Source organism: Hippopotamus amphibius, chromosome X (assembly GCF_030028045.1).
Source record: "Hippopotamus amphibius kiboko isolate mHipAmp2 chromosome X, mHipAmp2.hap2, whole genome shotgun sequence".
In the NCBI taxonomy this organism is placed as follows: domain Eukaryota; kingdom Metazoa; phylum Chordata; class Mammalia; order Artiodactyla; family Hippopotamidae; genus Hippopotamus; species Hippopotamus amphibius.
In genome coordinates, this window is record NC_080203.1 from 6,513,692 (window position 1) to 6,530,663 (window position 16,972).

The 16,972-nt window shown below is 57.0% G+C and overlaps 2 protein-coding genes across 2 annotated transcripts; one reads left to right on the forward strand and one right to left on the reverse strand.

Moving 5' to 3' along the window:
- Window positions 1-1,939: 1,939 nt before the first annotated feature.
- LOC130842310 (melanoma-associated antigen 9-like) lies at window positions 1,940-7,251 on the reverse strand. Its single transcript, XM_057718944.1, has 5 exons — window positions 7,192-7,251; window positions 6,206-6,381; window positions 3,094-3,190; window positions 2,906-3,002; window positions 1,940-2,793 (listed from the first exon to the last, which is right to left on the reverse strand). Exons 1-5 carry the CDS (start codon window positions 7,249-7,251, stop codon window positions 1,940-1,942), a joined length of 1,284 nt encoding a protein of 427 aa, XP_057574927.1.
- A 2,341-nt stretch (window positions 7,252-9,592) lies between these two features.
- On the forward strand, window positions 9,593-15,235 carry LOC130842315 (melanoma-associated antigen 10-like). Its single transcript, XM_057718954.1, has 4 exons — window positions 9,593-9,622; window positions 13,903-13,999; window positions 14,112-14,366; window positions 14,601-15,235. Exons 1-4 carry the CDS (start codon window positions 9,593-9,595, stop codon window positions 15,233-15,235), a joined length of 1,017 nt encoding a protein of 338 aa, XP_057574937.1.
- The last annotated feature ends 1,737 nt before the right edge of the window (window positions 15,236-16,972 follow it).

Here is a 16,972-nt window from a genome sequence, read left to right on the forward strand (position 1 = left end):
TCTATGCAAATGGCCGTGACAAAGATGCTTCTGCTCAGAATTCAGTGGCACAAGGTCATCCCATGACCCTTCCTAAGTAAAGAGGGCTGGCTGTGTCGTGTCCCCACTTGCACAGGGACATCTCTCCAATTCCACACTGCCTAGTAGATGCTCAACAAAAGCAGCGGTTACAATTGGTGGTGACAAAATCCCCTTTGTTTCTGGGAGGAGTGTCTGAGCAGGTCACATCGGCCTTGAAATTCTCCACCTTTTCCAAGTGTCCACTCACCATGTGGAAGGTGCTTCAGATCTGGGACCACGTCTAACGTTCGTGTTGCTCTATGACGCTCAGCAGGGAGGGCTGCCTCTTCTGTCTGCAGCACCCACCTGCACCTCCCACCGCAGTGACCTCACAATCTCATTAGGTCCAGAGGTCGCTCCTTCCTTTTCATGCCAGGTCACACAGCCTGAACCTGTGAGTCTCTGCTGCCGCCACATTTCTGAACCTGTCTGAACCCGGGGACACTGGCGGACGGTGCATCTCTAGTGGCTAGGACTTATTTCTAGTATTACTCTGATCCCAGACTCTGTCCCTCTCTCCTCTGGAAATCGTTTTGTTTTCCTGACATCTCAGAGAATTTGCAGCTCCATAGGAAACAGAATAGAAAACCAGCCAAAATTGCTGCTCTGTGTGTTTTCCTCCTGGAGGATATATTATTCAATTTGGATTTGGGGGGGGGGGGGAGGGGGGATTCCCCAGCTGGGGGCAGCTAACTCAAAGCTCCCAGGATTCCAGTCACACAGCAAGTCCTTTCCACTTTTGCAGCTTCTCTTCGTTCAAAACACCTATTTTCACTCATTTCATCCCACTGCAATCGAAACCAGCAGTCCCCAGCCTTTTTGGCACCAGAGACTGGTTTCTTGGAGGGCAATCTTTCCCCAGGGTGGGGGTGGGGGAGATGGTTCCCGTGGTAATGCGCGTGATGGGGGAGGAGCACATGAAGCTTCTCTTGCTCTCCTGTGTCTCACCTCCTCCTGTGTGGCCTGGTTCCTAACAGGCCGCAGACCGGTACCTCCCACAGAAGGAAGCCCCGCTTCCCAAAGCCCCAAATTGCCCTGGCTCGGGGCACTTACACTCGAGTGCTCGCTCCTGGACCCCCACCGCCTTGCCCCATGATTCCTCGCTCTGTGGGCCTTAGGGGACATCTCAGCATCTTCCTCACGTGACTGCAGCTCCCAGACCATCACTCTAGGTGTGGCTGTGTCCTGCTGTTCCTAGTGTCCCCACCACTATCACAGGGCCTTCCAGAGGGCAGAGGCTCTGTGAAGGTCTGCACAATAAATGAACCAGAGAGCAGGGGCTTATTTACTCAGACCAGTTTTCTCCTAATTTCTTAAATAACCCATGCAAATCCAACTAAACAGAGATAGCATACTTGTACAGAATGACAGACAAGAAGGAAAACAAGCAAGAATTCACTAAAATTACTTTTATTTTTCTTATTTGTCCCCCATCTATATTACTGCTAAGCACTTTCACATTTCTAAAATAGTTGTAATTCCAATTCCATGTTATCTTGTTCAGGGTCACAAGATGAAGTGGGAGATTTCCCAGTCTCTTTGACAAAACAGCAAAACTCTTGTTCTTGAACTGGGTGAGTACAAACACATTGTGATCAATGACATTCACAAAGTTAGACCCTGAAGCTTGCTTAGACGTCTACAAAAGAACCAACATTTGAAAAATTCCTAAAGAAAACAGAGGTGAAATTTCCTGTGATCACACACAACAGGAACCCCAAAATGCTACACACCGTGTTCCCCCAACTCACCCAGGCCCTTGCTACTTAGAAGGCTGACGGCTCCCTCTTCAAACTCAGTGAAGGAGCAGCCTCCCTTCCTGCCCCGCGGGAGAAGCTGCTGGACGTGGGGCTGGAAGGAGCCTGGCTGTTGCGCTGGCTCAGGCCCCCTCTTCCTCATCGCTCACAGGCTCTGCACACAGGGATAGGAAGGACCTGGGATCCCATCGATTGGCCCTGTGCAGATACTCCCGGACTTGCAACCTGTTAATTTCCGCATGGGCCCGGGGCCCCCACAGGAACTCGTAGCGGGCAGGGTTGCTGTGGGGCACCTGCCGGTATTCCACGTAGCCCTCCTGCACCCACACTCTGGTGAGCAGCTCCCTGGGCTCCCCGTAGATGCGGTGCTCCCTCAAAGGACGCACCCCCATCTTCCTAAGTGCTCTCCAGACTTTCTGCTCAGAGGCCCGCTCGCCTTCCAGGGCGATCACACCCAGAAGCATCACTAAGAGGCCGGCCTTGGGGAAGCTCTGCCCATCACTCAGCATCACATTGCAGGTGAGGCCCAGGGTGGGGACCAGCACGTAGGTGTGCTCCCTGGGGTCCACCTCCTTCACATCCATGCCAAAGACCAGCTGCATGCACTCAGAGGCTTGGCCGAGGACCACGGGGAAGTGGTCCTGATGGTCTTTAAGGACCATATTCAGGATTTCCGCCTTGGAGGTGGGCTCCTTGGCGCGATACTTGCGGAGCAGGAACCACACCAGGTCAGCCACCATCATGTTAAGTGCCTCCTCCAGCAAGGCGTCAGCACGGGCGGCAGAGGAGGAGGCTACTGGGGGGGAGGCGGTCGAGGGGGATGTGGCCCCCTCCCCCACAGCCCCAAGCAGCTGCACTTCCTCCGGGCCCTGGGCCTGGACCTGGTCTTGAAGGTCGGCCTCAGTCTCGCGGAGCTCACTTCTCTGGAACAGGGGCATGATGACAGTGGGCGGGGTGACAGATGGGGACCACAGGCCTGGAGGAGAGACAGGGTGTGAGTGGTCTCGGCTGAGAAACGCACCCAGGGCGGCTCTGAGAGAGCCCGCTTACTTCCGGGTCTCCTCTTCAGGGGTGCTCTCGGGCCTCACAGGGGCGGTCCTCCTGGGCGGTCTGTCCCCTGCAAACCTGAAGGAGGAAGTGAGGGGGCTCGTCAGGGGGCAGCCACCTCAGCCTGAGGTTCCGGGGCTGACAGAGGGTGGGGGGATGTGGGCGTGGTGCGGGCCCCTCTGTTTGGGGATAGGCAGCTCCTGGGGACACACTCAGGGCAGCTTCTCACCTTGACCCCTGGCACTGCCTGGGCCTCCTCTCCTCGCTGACCTGAGGACTCACTCAGGATGCAGGACCGGGCCTTCACCTCCAGGTTCCTGGAGCCCCTGGAAGAGGAATGAAGGAGCCCCTCCGGTGTAGTCTGTGCCACAGCCCCGGGCCCCAAGTGCTGGCAGGAGAGCTGGGCTCTGTGAGGTCCTCTCTGTTCTGGAATGTGTGGTCCCCTCCGTGATCACTCAGGGTCCTCACCTTTCCCTGGCAACACCTGGCCCTCCCATTAGTCGACCTGAGCCCTGCTCCTTAAACCAACTCTCCCATCTCTCTCCCAGACCAGGATAAAGAAGTCAGGAAATTCTCCGTGGCCTTATCCTGCCAGATGGCCTCATAGGGCCCCCTAAGTCCTCCCGCAGGGTCCTCACTTCCACTCCTGGCAGGACCTGCGATTCTCCCCTCTGCCCTCCTGAGGCCCCGCCCCTTATCCCAGGTCCCCAGTGTCTCTGAGACCCGATGTCAGCAAGTCAAGATAGGCCTAATGTGCTCATCCCACCACGGGGTATCCCAGAGCCGAGTGCAGGGGCAGGGATCGGTGGAGTACCCTCAGATTGGGGTCCAGGGTGCCCTCAGTCCTCCCTCAGGGTCGTCCCCTTCACTCCAGCAGGACCTGGGATTCTCCCCTCTGCCTGCTGAGGCCCCGCCCCTTACCCCGTGCCCCCAGTGTCTCTGAGAACCGGATGTCAGGTAGTGCTGCACGTGCTCATCCTGCACTATGGCCTCCCAGGGCCAACACTGCTCTGGGGTCCAGGGTCCTCTCAGTCCTCCCTCAAGGTTCTCACCTGGACTAAACACGGGACCTGAGATCCTCCCTTCTCCCCACCTGAGGCTCCCGTCTTATACCAGATCGCCGCCTGTGTCTCTGAGACAGGGATGTAGAAGTCAGGACAGGGACCAAGGGCTTATCCCGCCCGGGGCTCCCGAGGTCTGACAGCAGGGGCCGGGGATATGTGGGGTCCCATCGGACCCCCTCCGGGTCCTCAGCATGAACCCTGGCAGGGCCTGGGATGCCCCCTGTGTTGAACCGAGGCGGGACCCTCACACCAAGGCCCTCACGGCCCTGAGACTCCCCTGGGAAGGCTGCCGACATCACGTCAGGCCACCAAGCCCAGGACTTCCCAGTGGCTGAGGTGATCCCACAGGGTCCCTCAGCTCTCCTGCTGCTCCTCACCTTGACTCCCACCTGGCCTGGGCTCCTCCCTCTGCCCACCCGACTGTGCTCCCCTTAGACCCAGGCCCTCCCCAGCCAGGACCCTTGAGAGGAACGTGGGGAGTGAGGTGGGGGCTCGTTCCCACAGCCCTGCTGGGGTCTCTCAGGGCTGAGAGCAGGGCCAACCTGGATGCCCTGCGGCCTCCGAGTCCCCCTCACGGTTCTACCTGGACTCCTGGAGGGGCTGGGCTCCTTCCCTCTGCCGACCTGAACCCGGTCTCCCTGACCCAGGCCCTGCCCTCCCTCTGCCAGGGGGATCAGTTCTCTTCCCACCTGGACCCCGTGCCCAGGGGCTGGGGTCCCAGGGCTGTCCCGAGGGCCCCAGATGCATCTGCTTGGGGCCCTCAGTCCTCCCTCAGGGTCTTCACCTCTACTCCCAGCAGGACCAGGGATTGTCCCCTCTGCCCTCCTGAGGCCCCATCCTTTATCCCAGTTCCCCAGTCGGTCTGAGACCCAGATGTCAGGAAATGCTACACGTGGCCAACCCGCCCTATGGCTTCCCAGGGCCCCTCTGTTCTGAGGCCCAGGATCCCGTCATTCCACCCTCAGGGTCCTCACCTCCACTCCCGGCAGGACCTGGGATTCTCCCCTCTGCCCTCCTGAGGCCCCGCCCCTTATGCCATGCCCCCAGTGTCTCTGAGACCCGGATGTCAGGAAGTCAGGTCAGGCCTAATGTGCTCATCCCACCACGGGGTATCCCAGGGCCGAGTGCAGGGGCGGGGATCGGTGGGTCGCCTGTGATTGGGGTCCGGGTCCCCTCATTCCACACTGGGGTCCTCACCTCCACTCCCGGCAGGACCTGCGATTCTTCCCTCTGCCCACTGAGGCCCCGCCCCTTATGCCATGCCCCCAGTGTCTCTGAGACCCGGATGTCAGGAAGTCAGGACAGGCCTAATGTGCTCATCCCACCACGGGGTATCCCAGGGCTGAGTGCAGGGGCGGGGATCGGTGGGTCCCCTGTGATTGGGGTCCGGGTCCCCTCATTCCACACTGGGGTCCTCACCTCCACTCCCGGCAGGACCTGCGATTCTTCCCTCTGCCCACTGAGGCCCCGCCCCTTATGCCATGCCCCCAGCGTCTCTGAGACCCGGATGTCAGGAAGTCAGGCCAGGCCTAATGTGCTCATCCCACCACGGGGTATCCCACAACCGAGTGCAGGGGCGGGGATCGGTGGGTTCCCTGTGACTGGGGTCCGGGTCCCCTCATTCCACCCTCAGGGTCCTCACCTCCACTCCCGGCAGGACCTGGACCCCGCCCTCTGCCCACCTGGGAAGGCGCCATCAGACCAAGCCTCTGAGCCCTGAATTCACTGAGGAGGTGGGGGCGGGGTGGGGTGCGCAGCCGGTCAGCCCCGCCCGGGTCCCCCAGGAGTCCATTGGGGGTGGAGTTCCATTCGGTGGGACCCTCTGTTCCGGGCCGGCTGCACCCCTCCCTCCTCACTCAGGAGGGTCCTCTTCAACCCTTGTGAGACAGGCTGCAGTCCCAGCCCAGATGCCGCCTGGGGGGCTGCCCCGCCCATGACCATGGGGCAGCACAGAGCCCCGCACAGCTTCCCCTGGGGGCTCCTCACCTGCCCCCATACTTCCAGCACCTTCTGTATGAAAGATTTAGCTTTAGTTGAAGCAGCTGAGCAGATGAGTCCAGGGAACTCTTGGTGTGATGATTAGCTAATATTACCTGTTGGAGTGTCCTGATTTTGAATGCCTGTTTCTCATTCACAGTACGGAATGCATTTTACATGTCTATGTAGTGTATGTCCTCTATGTATCTATAACATGTGTGTAGATTACATGTGCTCACATACACATACATGGACATACCACATATAAGTATCGGGAACATGTCATGTGTGCTCCAGTACCCAGACGGAGGTACCTCCACAGGGCCCTGAAGGGCACAGACACGCACGCCCGTGTGGATGCTGTGAGAGTCCACCAGCCCGCGGTCGCTGTGCTTTGAAGACAGGCTTGCCGCCTGCCTCACATCCAGTCTGCCCAGGGGAGTGAGCCCGCAAGAGCGCGTGCGGCCACCAAGCAGCTGGGAGAGAAGGGGAGCAGAGTGGGCCTGGAGTGAGAGAGCAGGGCCCATGCCTGAGCAGAAGAGCTGCCTTCAGAGGGCCGTGCCTCCGACCTCCACGTCCAGGACCTTTCTCCTTCCTCACACCCTCTGTCCTAGACCCTCCCCCTCCTCCACGGCCCTCTTGTCCATTTCAGGAGAGACGGTGACCCGATGGGAGTGAGGAGGCCGTGTGGACAGAATCCAGTGTCAGGCTCTCACAGGCACCAATGCCTGGCTCCCTGTGTTTTCTACATCTTGTGGTGTCACGCAGCAGTGGTAGGACACCGTGGAGGACAGCTGGGTCCCCCTTGACTGTTGGGGAAATAGGTCTGGCCAGTGGGGGGATCGGGTTTTGCAGCTACGTGCCGTTCAGCTTCAATACGAGTCCTGCTACTGATAAGCCGATCAACTCAGGGAGACTCTATGCCTCGATTTCTCCTTCTGTAAAATCGTCCTCGTAATAGTACAAGGTGAAAACATTGGTGTGACTTTCCACATGATGTGAGCTCTGTGTACAGAGCCTGGAACTAATGCAGTGGTCAGTGGATGTAGCTGTTGTTCCTGAATGTCTAAGATGTACCTTCCCCCACGTTGGGAAGATTTCAAACCAGTCCATGTCTTCCAACCTCGTGTACATTCATTGATGCAATTTTCCTCTTCTCGCTGAAAATCTGTTAAGGAGAATGCTTCGTCTCCCATATCAGAACTGTTCAACATGATATACCTTGTTCTACACCCAGCTGTGTGCCGGTCAGGGCTCCTGCACCAGGGCGGGGCCAGTGCACTTACTGGGCTGTGGGACTTGGCTGGGGAGGGAGGAGGCCTCAAGACCTCCTCCAGGTGCACCATCCTGACCCAGTCCCCACCACAGAGCTCCGCGAGGGGTAGGGGTCCTCTCGGGGGACCCACTGAATGTCAAGGGAAAGTGCTTGCCTTGGACCTGCCCCTTCCTGCCAAGTGCATGTTTCTGCAGGCCGGGAACCACATTCCAAAGTCTCCCCTGCACAGCTTGGAATTGGAGGGTCTGCCCCCCACGTGGTTATCTCGAAGCCATGCTTGCTCAGCCAAAGTCTTTCAAGGTGTCAAAGGCTTTCAGTCACCTCTTTCTGATCCTAAAGTTCTTCTTGCTCTAGGATTTCCAATTTCATTTTGTGCTTTTCCCCCTAGAAAGCAGCCAGATTAGGAATTATGTCCAGAGGACATGAGCCTGCACACACAATGTGCCCGACCCTGCCTCCTGATGCTTTGGGTAGGACTCTGCAATGCTTTAGCCTGGCTGTGCCTTTTCCAGCTTGATGACTAGTGAGCAGTAGCCGTGAGTAGTCACTTCATGATGTCTCTCTCTCTCTCTCTCTCTCACACACACACACACAAAAAGTACACACTTATTAGAATTGCCAAAGTCTGGGAGAGGGACTGCCGAGACCAGCTCGGCGACTCGAGGTGAGTGACGGGTGCCGCAAGCTTGAAGAAGACACAGACACAGACTGAAGAGAAAGATGGGACTGGGGGACTCAAGACCTCTAGGATCAAGAGCCCCGCTGACTCATCCCAGGCTGCTTTTATTGAGTTCGTGGGCTAACATTCTCAGGTTACACTCATAAACAATCAAAGGCCTCACATGACTGAGGCAATTATCTTTGTTTACTTCCTGGGTCCGAGTTGAGCAGGTGTGGATCTGAGCTGGGGGTGGAGAGCAAAACAGCCCTGGGGGTAGGAGACCTCTCACAGATATTGGGGGTCTGTGCCCCACCCGTGTTGGCCCCTCTGCGACTGTGCCTGTCTTAGGTTGTTCCTCCCTTGAGGAATCTTACCCGTCTCTGGCTAACCAGTCATCCTCCAGGGCCAAACACGGTGATATAAGGAAGGTTCTATGCACCACCCCTGTTGGCCCCTCTGCAGCTGTGCCTGTCTTAGGTTGTTCCTCCTCTGAGGAATCTTACCCGTCTTTGGCTAACCAGCCATCCCTCAGGACCAAACAGGGTGATATTAGTCTCCACGCCCTGCACCCTCAGCTCCTCCACTGCTCAAGCAGGACATTCTGAATCCCATCGCTCGGCCCACATACTTCAACATTTTCAAGGTTACAAAAAGATTCCAGAATGTCTTCCCACAAGGGACAACACCAAATGCTGGTGAGGATTTAGAGCAGCAGGAATTCCCATTCATTGCTGGTGGGGATACAAAATGGTAGTCACCTTGGAAGACAGCTTGGCAGTTTCTTACAAAACAAAGCAAGCTCTTCCTGTATGATCCAGCTTCCATATGGGTATTTACCCCAAGGAGCTGAAAATTTATGTCCACACACAAACCTACACAGGAGTGTTTTTAGCAGCTTTCTTCATAATTGCCAAAACAGATGCAAACAAGATGTCCTTCAGTCAGCCAATGCATAAACTTTGGTACCTCCAGGAAATGGACTGTAACTCAGTGCTAAAAAGAAATGCGTTATCAAGTCATCAAAAGACATGGAAGAACCTTAAATGCAATTACATAGGGAAAGAGTCATTCTGAAAAGGCTGCATACAGTAAGATTCCAAGATGACATTCTGTGAAGGCAAAACTATGAAGACAGTGAAAATATCAGTGGTTGCCAAAGGCTATGTGGGAGGAATGCATAGGCAGAGGACAACAGAGGATGTTAGGGAATTGAAAATACGCTGATACTATTATGAGGGATACATGTCGTTTTATTTTGTCCACACCCATCAAATGTACAACACCAAGAGGAACCCTGACATGAATGATACTCTCTGGGGGACTATGGTGTATCAATGCAGGTTCATCGCTTGTGACAAATGTACCTCTCTGCTGTCGTGGTTAATAATGGGGGAGGCTCTGTACATGTGGGGGCAGGAAGTACATGGGCAATCACTGTATCTTCCTCTTTATTTTTCTGTGCCCCTAAATGTGCTCTAGAAAACACACAAAAAACAAATGGGGAATTCCTTGGCAGTCCAGTGCTTAGGACTACCCGTTTTCACTGCCAAGGGGCAGGTTCAACTCCTGGCCCAGAGACTAAAATCCCACAAGTCTCGCTGCGTTGCCAAAAAAGAAAAGGAAAAAATGAGCTTAGAAGAAAAAATAAAGTCGCTAAAAAAACAAATAATGAAAACAAACAAAAAACAGACACACGATATGGACAACAATATCTAAGCAACAAAACATGAGAAAGCCCTGTGGAAGAGTCATGACTGGGGAGCTGGTTCCTGTGTTTACGGTGAGGGGGGAGCGGGCTGCATAGGTGCAGAGGGCGCAGTGGGTAAGGAGAAAAGATTCTAAACTTTGGACCTGGTTCATTGCACAAAGCTGAGATAGGCCCCCAGAGCACACATGTCTGTAGCCCGGGGTAATACCAGGACAGCAGGAAAGGTGGGGGGATGGAGACATTTGACTGCTGAGTCTGTGCGAATACCCACCTGAGATCACCTCCCTGGTGAGGACTGGCCTTTCCAAAAAGACATACTATCTTAATAGATATAAAGGGGTCTTCCCTGGTGGCACAGTGGTTAAGAATCCGCATGCCAATCCAGGGGACACAGGTTCGATCCCTGGTCCAGGAAGATCCCACATATCTCGGAGCAGCTAAGCCCGTGTGCCACAACTACTGAGCCTACTCTCTAGAGCCCATGAGCCACAACTACTGAGCCCATGTGCCATAACTACTGAAGCCAGCATGGCTAGAGCCCATGCTCCACAACAAGAAAAGCCACCGCAATGAGAAGTCTGTGCCCCGCAAGGAGTAGTCCCCACTCACCACAACTAGAAAAAGCCTGCCCAAAGCAAAGAAGACCCAACACTGCACCCCCCCAAAAAATTAATTAATTACCAAAAAATAGGGCCTTCCATGGTGGTGAAGTGGTTAAGAATTCGCCTGCCAATGCAGGGGACATGGGTTCTATCCCTAGTCTGGGAAGATCCCACATGCTGCAGAGCAAGTAAGGCAGCAAGCCACAACTGCTGACCATGCATGATGCAACTACTGAGGCCCACGTGCCTAGAGCCCTGATCCCCAATAAAAGAAGCTACCAAATGAGCGGGCACCACACCACAACGAACACTAGCCCCCAATCGCCGCAACTAGAGAAAGACCACATGCAACCAAAACAATTTCTTAATTAAAAAAAAAACAGTAAATAAGTTCATAAAAATATAAAAACAGAAAACTAGAATGGACATAGGATAGGATGATGGAGCGATTCACACATAGTAATAGACACTCATAACTTAAGTATCTATATAGTCCACCTATAAACATATATATAAATACATGTGAAATAGAAATGTACCTACATATGTACGTGTTTAGTACATATATGGGGGTATGTCATTTAATGTGTATATAAGCACATACAGTCTAGGTACATGCTATAGGTACATATAGCACATACACTAGGTAGACATGTAAAATCTATTTCTCCCTGTGAATCAGAAACAGGCACTGAAAATCAGGACCCTCCAATAGGTAATACTACCTAATCATCAAACCAAGGATTCCTCGAACTCACCTGCCGCAGCTCAGCCTCTTCAGCTCAAAATAAAACTTTCATACAGAAGGGGCCCGACATCTGGGGGCAGGTGAGGAGCCCCCAGGGGAAGCTGTGCGGGGCTCTGTGCTGCCCCACGGTCATGGGCGGGGCAGCCCCCCATCCAGCATCTGGGCTGGGACTGCAGCCTTTCTCGCGAGGGTTGAGGAGGACCCTCCTGAGTGAGGAGGGAGGGGTGCAGCCGGCCCGGAACAGAGGGTCCCACCGAATGGAACCCCGCCCCTACTGGGACTCCTGGGGGACCCGGGCGGGGCTGACCGGCTGCGCACCCCACCCCGCCCCCACCTCCTCAGTGAATTCGGGGCTCAGAGGCTTGGTCTCAAGGCGCAGTCTCAGGTGGGCAGAGGGCGGGGCCCAGGTGCTGCCGGCAGTCGAGGTGAGGACCCCGAGGGAGGACTGAGGGCACCCAGCGGATGCACCTGTGGCCCTCCCGACAGCCCTGGGACCCCACCCCCCGGGCATGGGGTCCGGATGTGACGTGCGCTGAACCTGCTGCGAGGGGGAGGGGAGGGCCTGGGTCAGGGAGGCCGGGTTCAGGTCGGCAGAGGGAAGGAGCCCAGCCCCTCCAGGAGTCCAGGCAGAACCGTGAGGGGGACTCGGGGGCCGCAGGGCATCCAGGTTGGCCCTGCTCTCAGCCCTGGGAGACCCCAGCAGGGCTGTGGGAACGAGCCCCCTCCTCACCCCCCCACGTCCCTCTCAGGGGTCCTGGCTGGGGAGGGCCTGGGTCTAAGGGGAGCACAGTCGGGTGGGCAGAGGGCGGGGCCCAGACCAGGTGGGAGTCAAGGTGAGGAGCAGCAGGAGGGCTGAGGGACCCCGCGGGATCATCTCAGCCGCTGGGAAGCCCTGGGCTTGGTGGCCTGACGTGATGTCGGCAGCCTTCCCAGGGGAGTCTCAGGGCCGTGAGGGCCTTGGTGTGAGGGTCCAGCCTCAGGTCAACACAGGGGGCATCCCAGGGCCTGCCAGGGCTCAAGCTGAGGACCCTGAGGGAGGACCGAGGGGACCCCACAGATCCCCACCCCTGACATCAAGCCTGGGCGGCACTTGGCAATGAGTTTTGACTGCCTCATCTGGGTCACAGACAGCCTGGGGTCCTGGAATAAGGGGCGGAGCCTCTGGTGGACAGAGGGGAGAATCCCAGGTCCTGCCAGGAGACAAGGTGAGGACCCTGACGGAGGAGTGATGGGACCCTGGACCTCAGAACAGAGGGGGCCTGGGGGGGGGGGCATAGGGCGGGAACGCCACATGTAGCATTTCCACACATCGGGGTCTCACACAGACTGCGGACCTGGGATAAGGGGCGGGGCCTCAGGTGGGCAGAGGGGAGAGTCCCAGGTCCTGTGTAGCGTGAAGCTGAGGACCCTGAGAGAAGACTGAGGGGGACCCTGGACCTCGGGACAGAGGGGCCCTGGGAGGCCCTGGGGCGGGGTGGCCACGTGTAGCATTTCCTGACATCCGGGTCTCAGACTGGGGGGCCTGGGATAAGGGGCGGGGCCTCTGGTGGGCAGAGGGGCGAGTCCAAGGTCCTGCCGGCAGACAAGGTGAGGACCATGAGGGAGCACTCGGAGGACCCTGGACTCCAGAACAGAGAGGGCCCTAGGAGGTCACAGGGTGGGATGGCCATGTGTAGCGTTTCCTGATATCCGGGTCTCAGAGACACTGGGGATCTGGGATAAGGGGCGGGGCCTCGAGTGTGAATGGGGGAGAATCCCAGGACTTGCGTGGAGTCAAGGTGAGGACCCTGACGGAGGAATGAGGGGACCCTGGACCGCAGAACAGAGGGGGCCCTGGGAGAGCCTGGGGCAGGATGGCCACAGGTAGCATTTCCTGACATCCGGGTCTCAGACAGATTGGGGACCTGCGGTAAGGGGCGGGGCCTCTGGTGGGAGGAAGGGAGAATCCCAGGTCCTGCCAGGAGACAAGGTGAGGACCCTGAGGGAGGACTGTGTGGACCCTGCACCCCAATCCTAGGGGACCCCACAGATCCCCGCCCCTGCAGTCACCCCTGAGAGGCCCAGGGTGGGGGGAGGGGATGAGCACACTAGGCCTGTTCTAACTTCCTGACATCGGAGTCTCAGAGACCCCGGGGAGGTGGTGAAATGGGCGGGGTCTCAGGTGGGCAGAGGAGGGAATCCCAGGTCCCGCCCAGCGTCAAGACTACCATGAGGAAGGACTGAGGACGTTAGACCCCAGCACCGGGAGGGATCGTTGCCCTTGTGCGGGGTCTTGGAGGCCCCAGAGCAGGGTGAGCAGATGAGATGTTTCCTGACCTCTGGCTCAGGGGTCTCGGCGGGGTGAGGTGTTTTGTCTGAGGGGTGAGGCTTCAGGTCCGCAGAGGATGAACTCCCAGGACCCTGAGAGAGGACCGAGCAGACCTCACCCTGGGCACAGGGGCCTCAACAGAAACCTGGGCCTGTGGTCAGTACTGGGAGGCCAGGCAGGGCGGGAGGAGGAGGAGAGGATCCATAGCTCCCCATCCTAGGAGCCGCGGGAGGCCCAGGGCAGGTGCGGCCACATGTGGGCCCCTCACTGCTTTCTGTTCAGTCTCAGGGTCTTCTTCTGAGTTTCCCGTCAGGCCCCCAAAGGGGAGGGTCCAGGCTCTGCCCCAGGGGAATGTGAGCACGAGGAGTGAGGCCCGAGGGGCCCACCCACCCGGGGCCCACCCACCCCAGAACTGGGGGCACCTCACAGAGTCGCGCCCACCCCTGCCAGCAGCACAGTAGGGCTGTGGCACAGGCTACACCCGAGGTGCCCCCTCCAGTCCTCTTGCAGGGGCTCCAGGATCCCGGGGGTGAAGGCCCAGTCCTGCAGCACGTGTCCTCAGGTCACTGAAGAGAGGAGGCCCAGGCAGAGCCAGGGGTCAAGGTGAGAAGCTGCCCTGAGTGTGTTCCCAGGGGCTGCCCATCCCCGAACAGAGGGGCCCGCACCACACCCACATCCCCCCACCCTCTGTCAGCCCCGGAACCTCAGGCTGAGGTGGCTGCCCCCTGACGAGCCCCCTCACTTCTTCCTTCAGCTTGGCAGGGGACAGACCGCCCAGGAGGACCGCCCCTGTGAGGCCCAAGAGCACCCCTGAAGAGGAGACCCGGAAGTCAGTGGGCTCTGTCAGAGCTGCCCGGGGTGCATTTCTCATCCGAGGCCCCTCACACCCCCTCTCTCCCCCAGGCCCGTGGTCCCCATCTGTCACCCCTGCCCACTCTCCTGTTGGGGGTAGGACCCCGGTCATCATGCACCTGGTCCAGGTGAATGAGCTCTGCCAGCCTGAAGCCAACCTTAAGGACCCAATCCAGGCCCAGGGACCGGGGGAGGCACAGCTGTTTGGGGCTGAGGGGGAGGAGGATGTAGCATCCCCTTCTTCCTCCTCCCCCTCCTCCTCCTCCTCCTCCCCCTCCTCCTCCTCCTCCTCCTCCCCCTCCTCCTCCTCCTCCTCCTGCTCCTCCTCCTCCTCGTGCTCTTTCCTGTTCCTGGGCGCCCGGGAGGAGGTGTCTGCTGCTGCAGCCCCCAGCCTCCCCCAGAGCCCTCAGGGTGTCCGCCCCTCCTCCCAGGCCATGGCCGCCACTCCCTGGAGCCCGACGGAAGACAGTGGCCTCAGCAGCCAAGGGGAAGAGGGGCCGAGCACCTGGCACGACCAGGAAGGTGCCAAGTCCTTGCTACCAGAGGCACCACGTCTGAAGATGGCTGACCTGGTGCGGTTCTTGCTCCTCAAGTATCGCACCAAGGAGCCCACCACAACGGCAGAAATGCTGACCATGGTCCGCAAAGACCAGCGGGACCACTTCCCCGTGGTCTTCAGCCAAGCCTGCAATTGCATGCAGCTGCTCTTTGGCGTGGACATGAAGGAGGTGGACCCCAGGGAGCACACCTATGCCCTGGTCCCCACCCTGGGCCTCACCCACAATGGGATGCTGAGCGATGGGCAGAGATTCCCCAAGACTGGCCTCCTGGTGTTGCTCCTGGGCCTGATTGTCTTGGATGGCGACCACATCCCTGAGGAGGAGGCCTGGGGAGCACTTAGCCGGATAGGGGTGTATGCAGGGAAAGAGCACTGCATCTATGGGGACCCCGGGGAGCTGCTGACCAAAGTGTGGGTGCAGGAGGGCTACCTGGAATACCGGCAGGTGCCCCACAGCGACCCCGCCCGCTACGAGTTCCTGTGGGGGCCCCGGGCCCACGCAGAGATCCGCAGGGAGCAAGTCCAGGATTATCTGCTCAAGGTCAATAGCTTGGACCCCAGGTCCTTCCTACCCCTGCCTGCAGAGGCTGTGAGCGATGAGGAAGAGGGGGCCTGAGCCAGCGCAACAGCCAGGCTCCTTCCAGCCCCGCATCCAGCAGCTTCTCCCGCGGGGCAGGAAGGGAGGCTGCTCCTTCACTCTGCGTGTGAAGAGGGAGCCGTCAGCCTTCTAAGGAGCGAGGGCCTGGGCGAGTTGGGGGAACACGGTGTGTAGCATCTTTGCGTTCCTCTCCTCTGTGATGACGAGGAAGCTCATCTGTTCCTTTACTGATTTTTCAAATGTGATTCCTTTTAAAGATTTTTTAATGTCAGCCCATTTCATTTCTGATACAGTTTTTAAAGGTTACACTCAAGCTACAGTTATTACAAACTAATGCCTATATGCCCCATGTTGTACGGCACATGCGTGTAGCCTGTCGTACACCCAGTAGTTGGTGCCTCCCACTCCTCCATCCCTGTGGTGCCCCTCCCTCGTCCCCACTGAGAACCACTAGTTTGTTCTCTACATCTGTAAGCCTGCTTTTCTTTGTTATATTCACTACTTTGTTGTATGTTCTAGATTCCATTTGTAAGTGATTTCATGCAGTATTTGTCACTCTATGTCTGACTTATTTCACTTAGCATTGGAATAGGAATTTACTTGGAAATGTGAAAATAATTAACAGTATAATTAATGGGGTCAAGAAATAGAGAAATCAAAGTAAAAGGGAGCTAAGTCTTGGCTTGTTATCCGTGTTCTTCTCTCATTCTGTAAAATAAAAATATGTGTTTATAAGCTGGATTTGTTTGGCTTGTTTAAGGAAGTAGGAGAACATTGATCTGGGTAAGTCAGTCCCCTGCTCACTGGCTCAATCATCCGCAGACCTTCACGGAGCCTCTGCCCTCTGGAAGGCCCTGTGTTAGTAGTGGGGACCCTAGGAAAAAAAGGACACGGCCACACCTAGAGTGATGGTCCACGAGCCGCCGTCCCATGAGGAAGATGCTGAGATGTCCCCTAAGTCCCACAGAGCGAGGAATCATGGGGGGTGAGGCTGTGGGGCTCCCGCAGTGAGCACTCGAGTGTAAGTGCCCTGAGCCAGCACAGTCTGGGGCTTTGGGAAGCTGTGCTTCCTCCTGTGGGAGGTGATTCAGATGAAGATGGCTGGTGGCAGCCCTCAGACATGCAGATGGTGTGTCTTGAGGGTGAGCGGACAGCCTGACATGGGACATGGTTTCAGAAGTTCCCGTTGGATCCTGGATAAATCTCCTGGGGCAGGAAGGAAGGGGCGCTTTGGGTAGAGACCCTTACACCCCTGCTGGTCCTGCCTGAGCTTCTAAGTACACTCAACAGTCTCCAGATGGGGAGGGTGTGCTCTGGAGGGAAGAGGGTTTACCCTGCCTGCTGACATTCACGAGAGCCTGGGAAATACATCAGAACCTGTATTTGAAAGTACCTGTCCCAGAGTAGGGACTAGAAACAGCTGCAGACTCAGGGCACGTTTGGCTTTCTCAGAAATGCCTCCCACTAATGAAGGGAATGTGTTCATCACAACGTAGAGCAGCCGCTTTCTGTGGAGCAACGAGTACCCAGAAGTGCAAGGGAGAGACTCCAGCTCCTGGTCCACATTCGTCTTCCTCTGCTTCCTGGAAGCTGCCTGCAGGGCATAGAGGATCCTCTATGCAAACCTACAAATAGTTGAGAGTAAAAAGGCTTCCAACGTCACTGTTTGAAATCCAAAGATGGAAGAACAGTTTCATTCATTAACAACAATACATTGGTGGGAAGAAAGCCTGTGACGGGCGCTGCTTGCTGGGG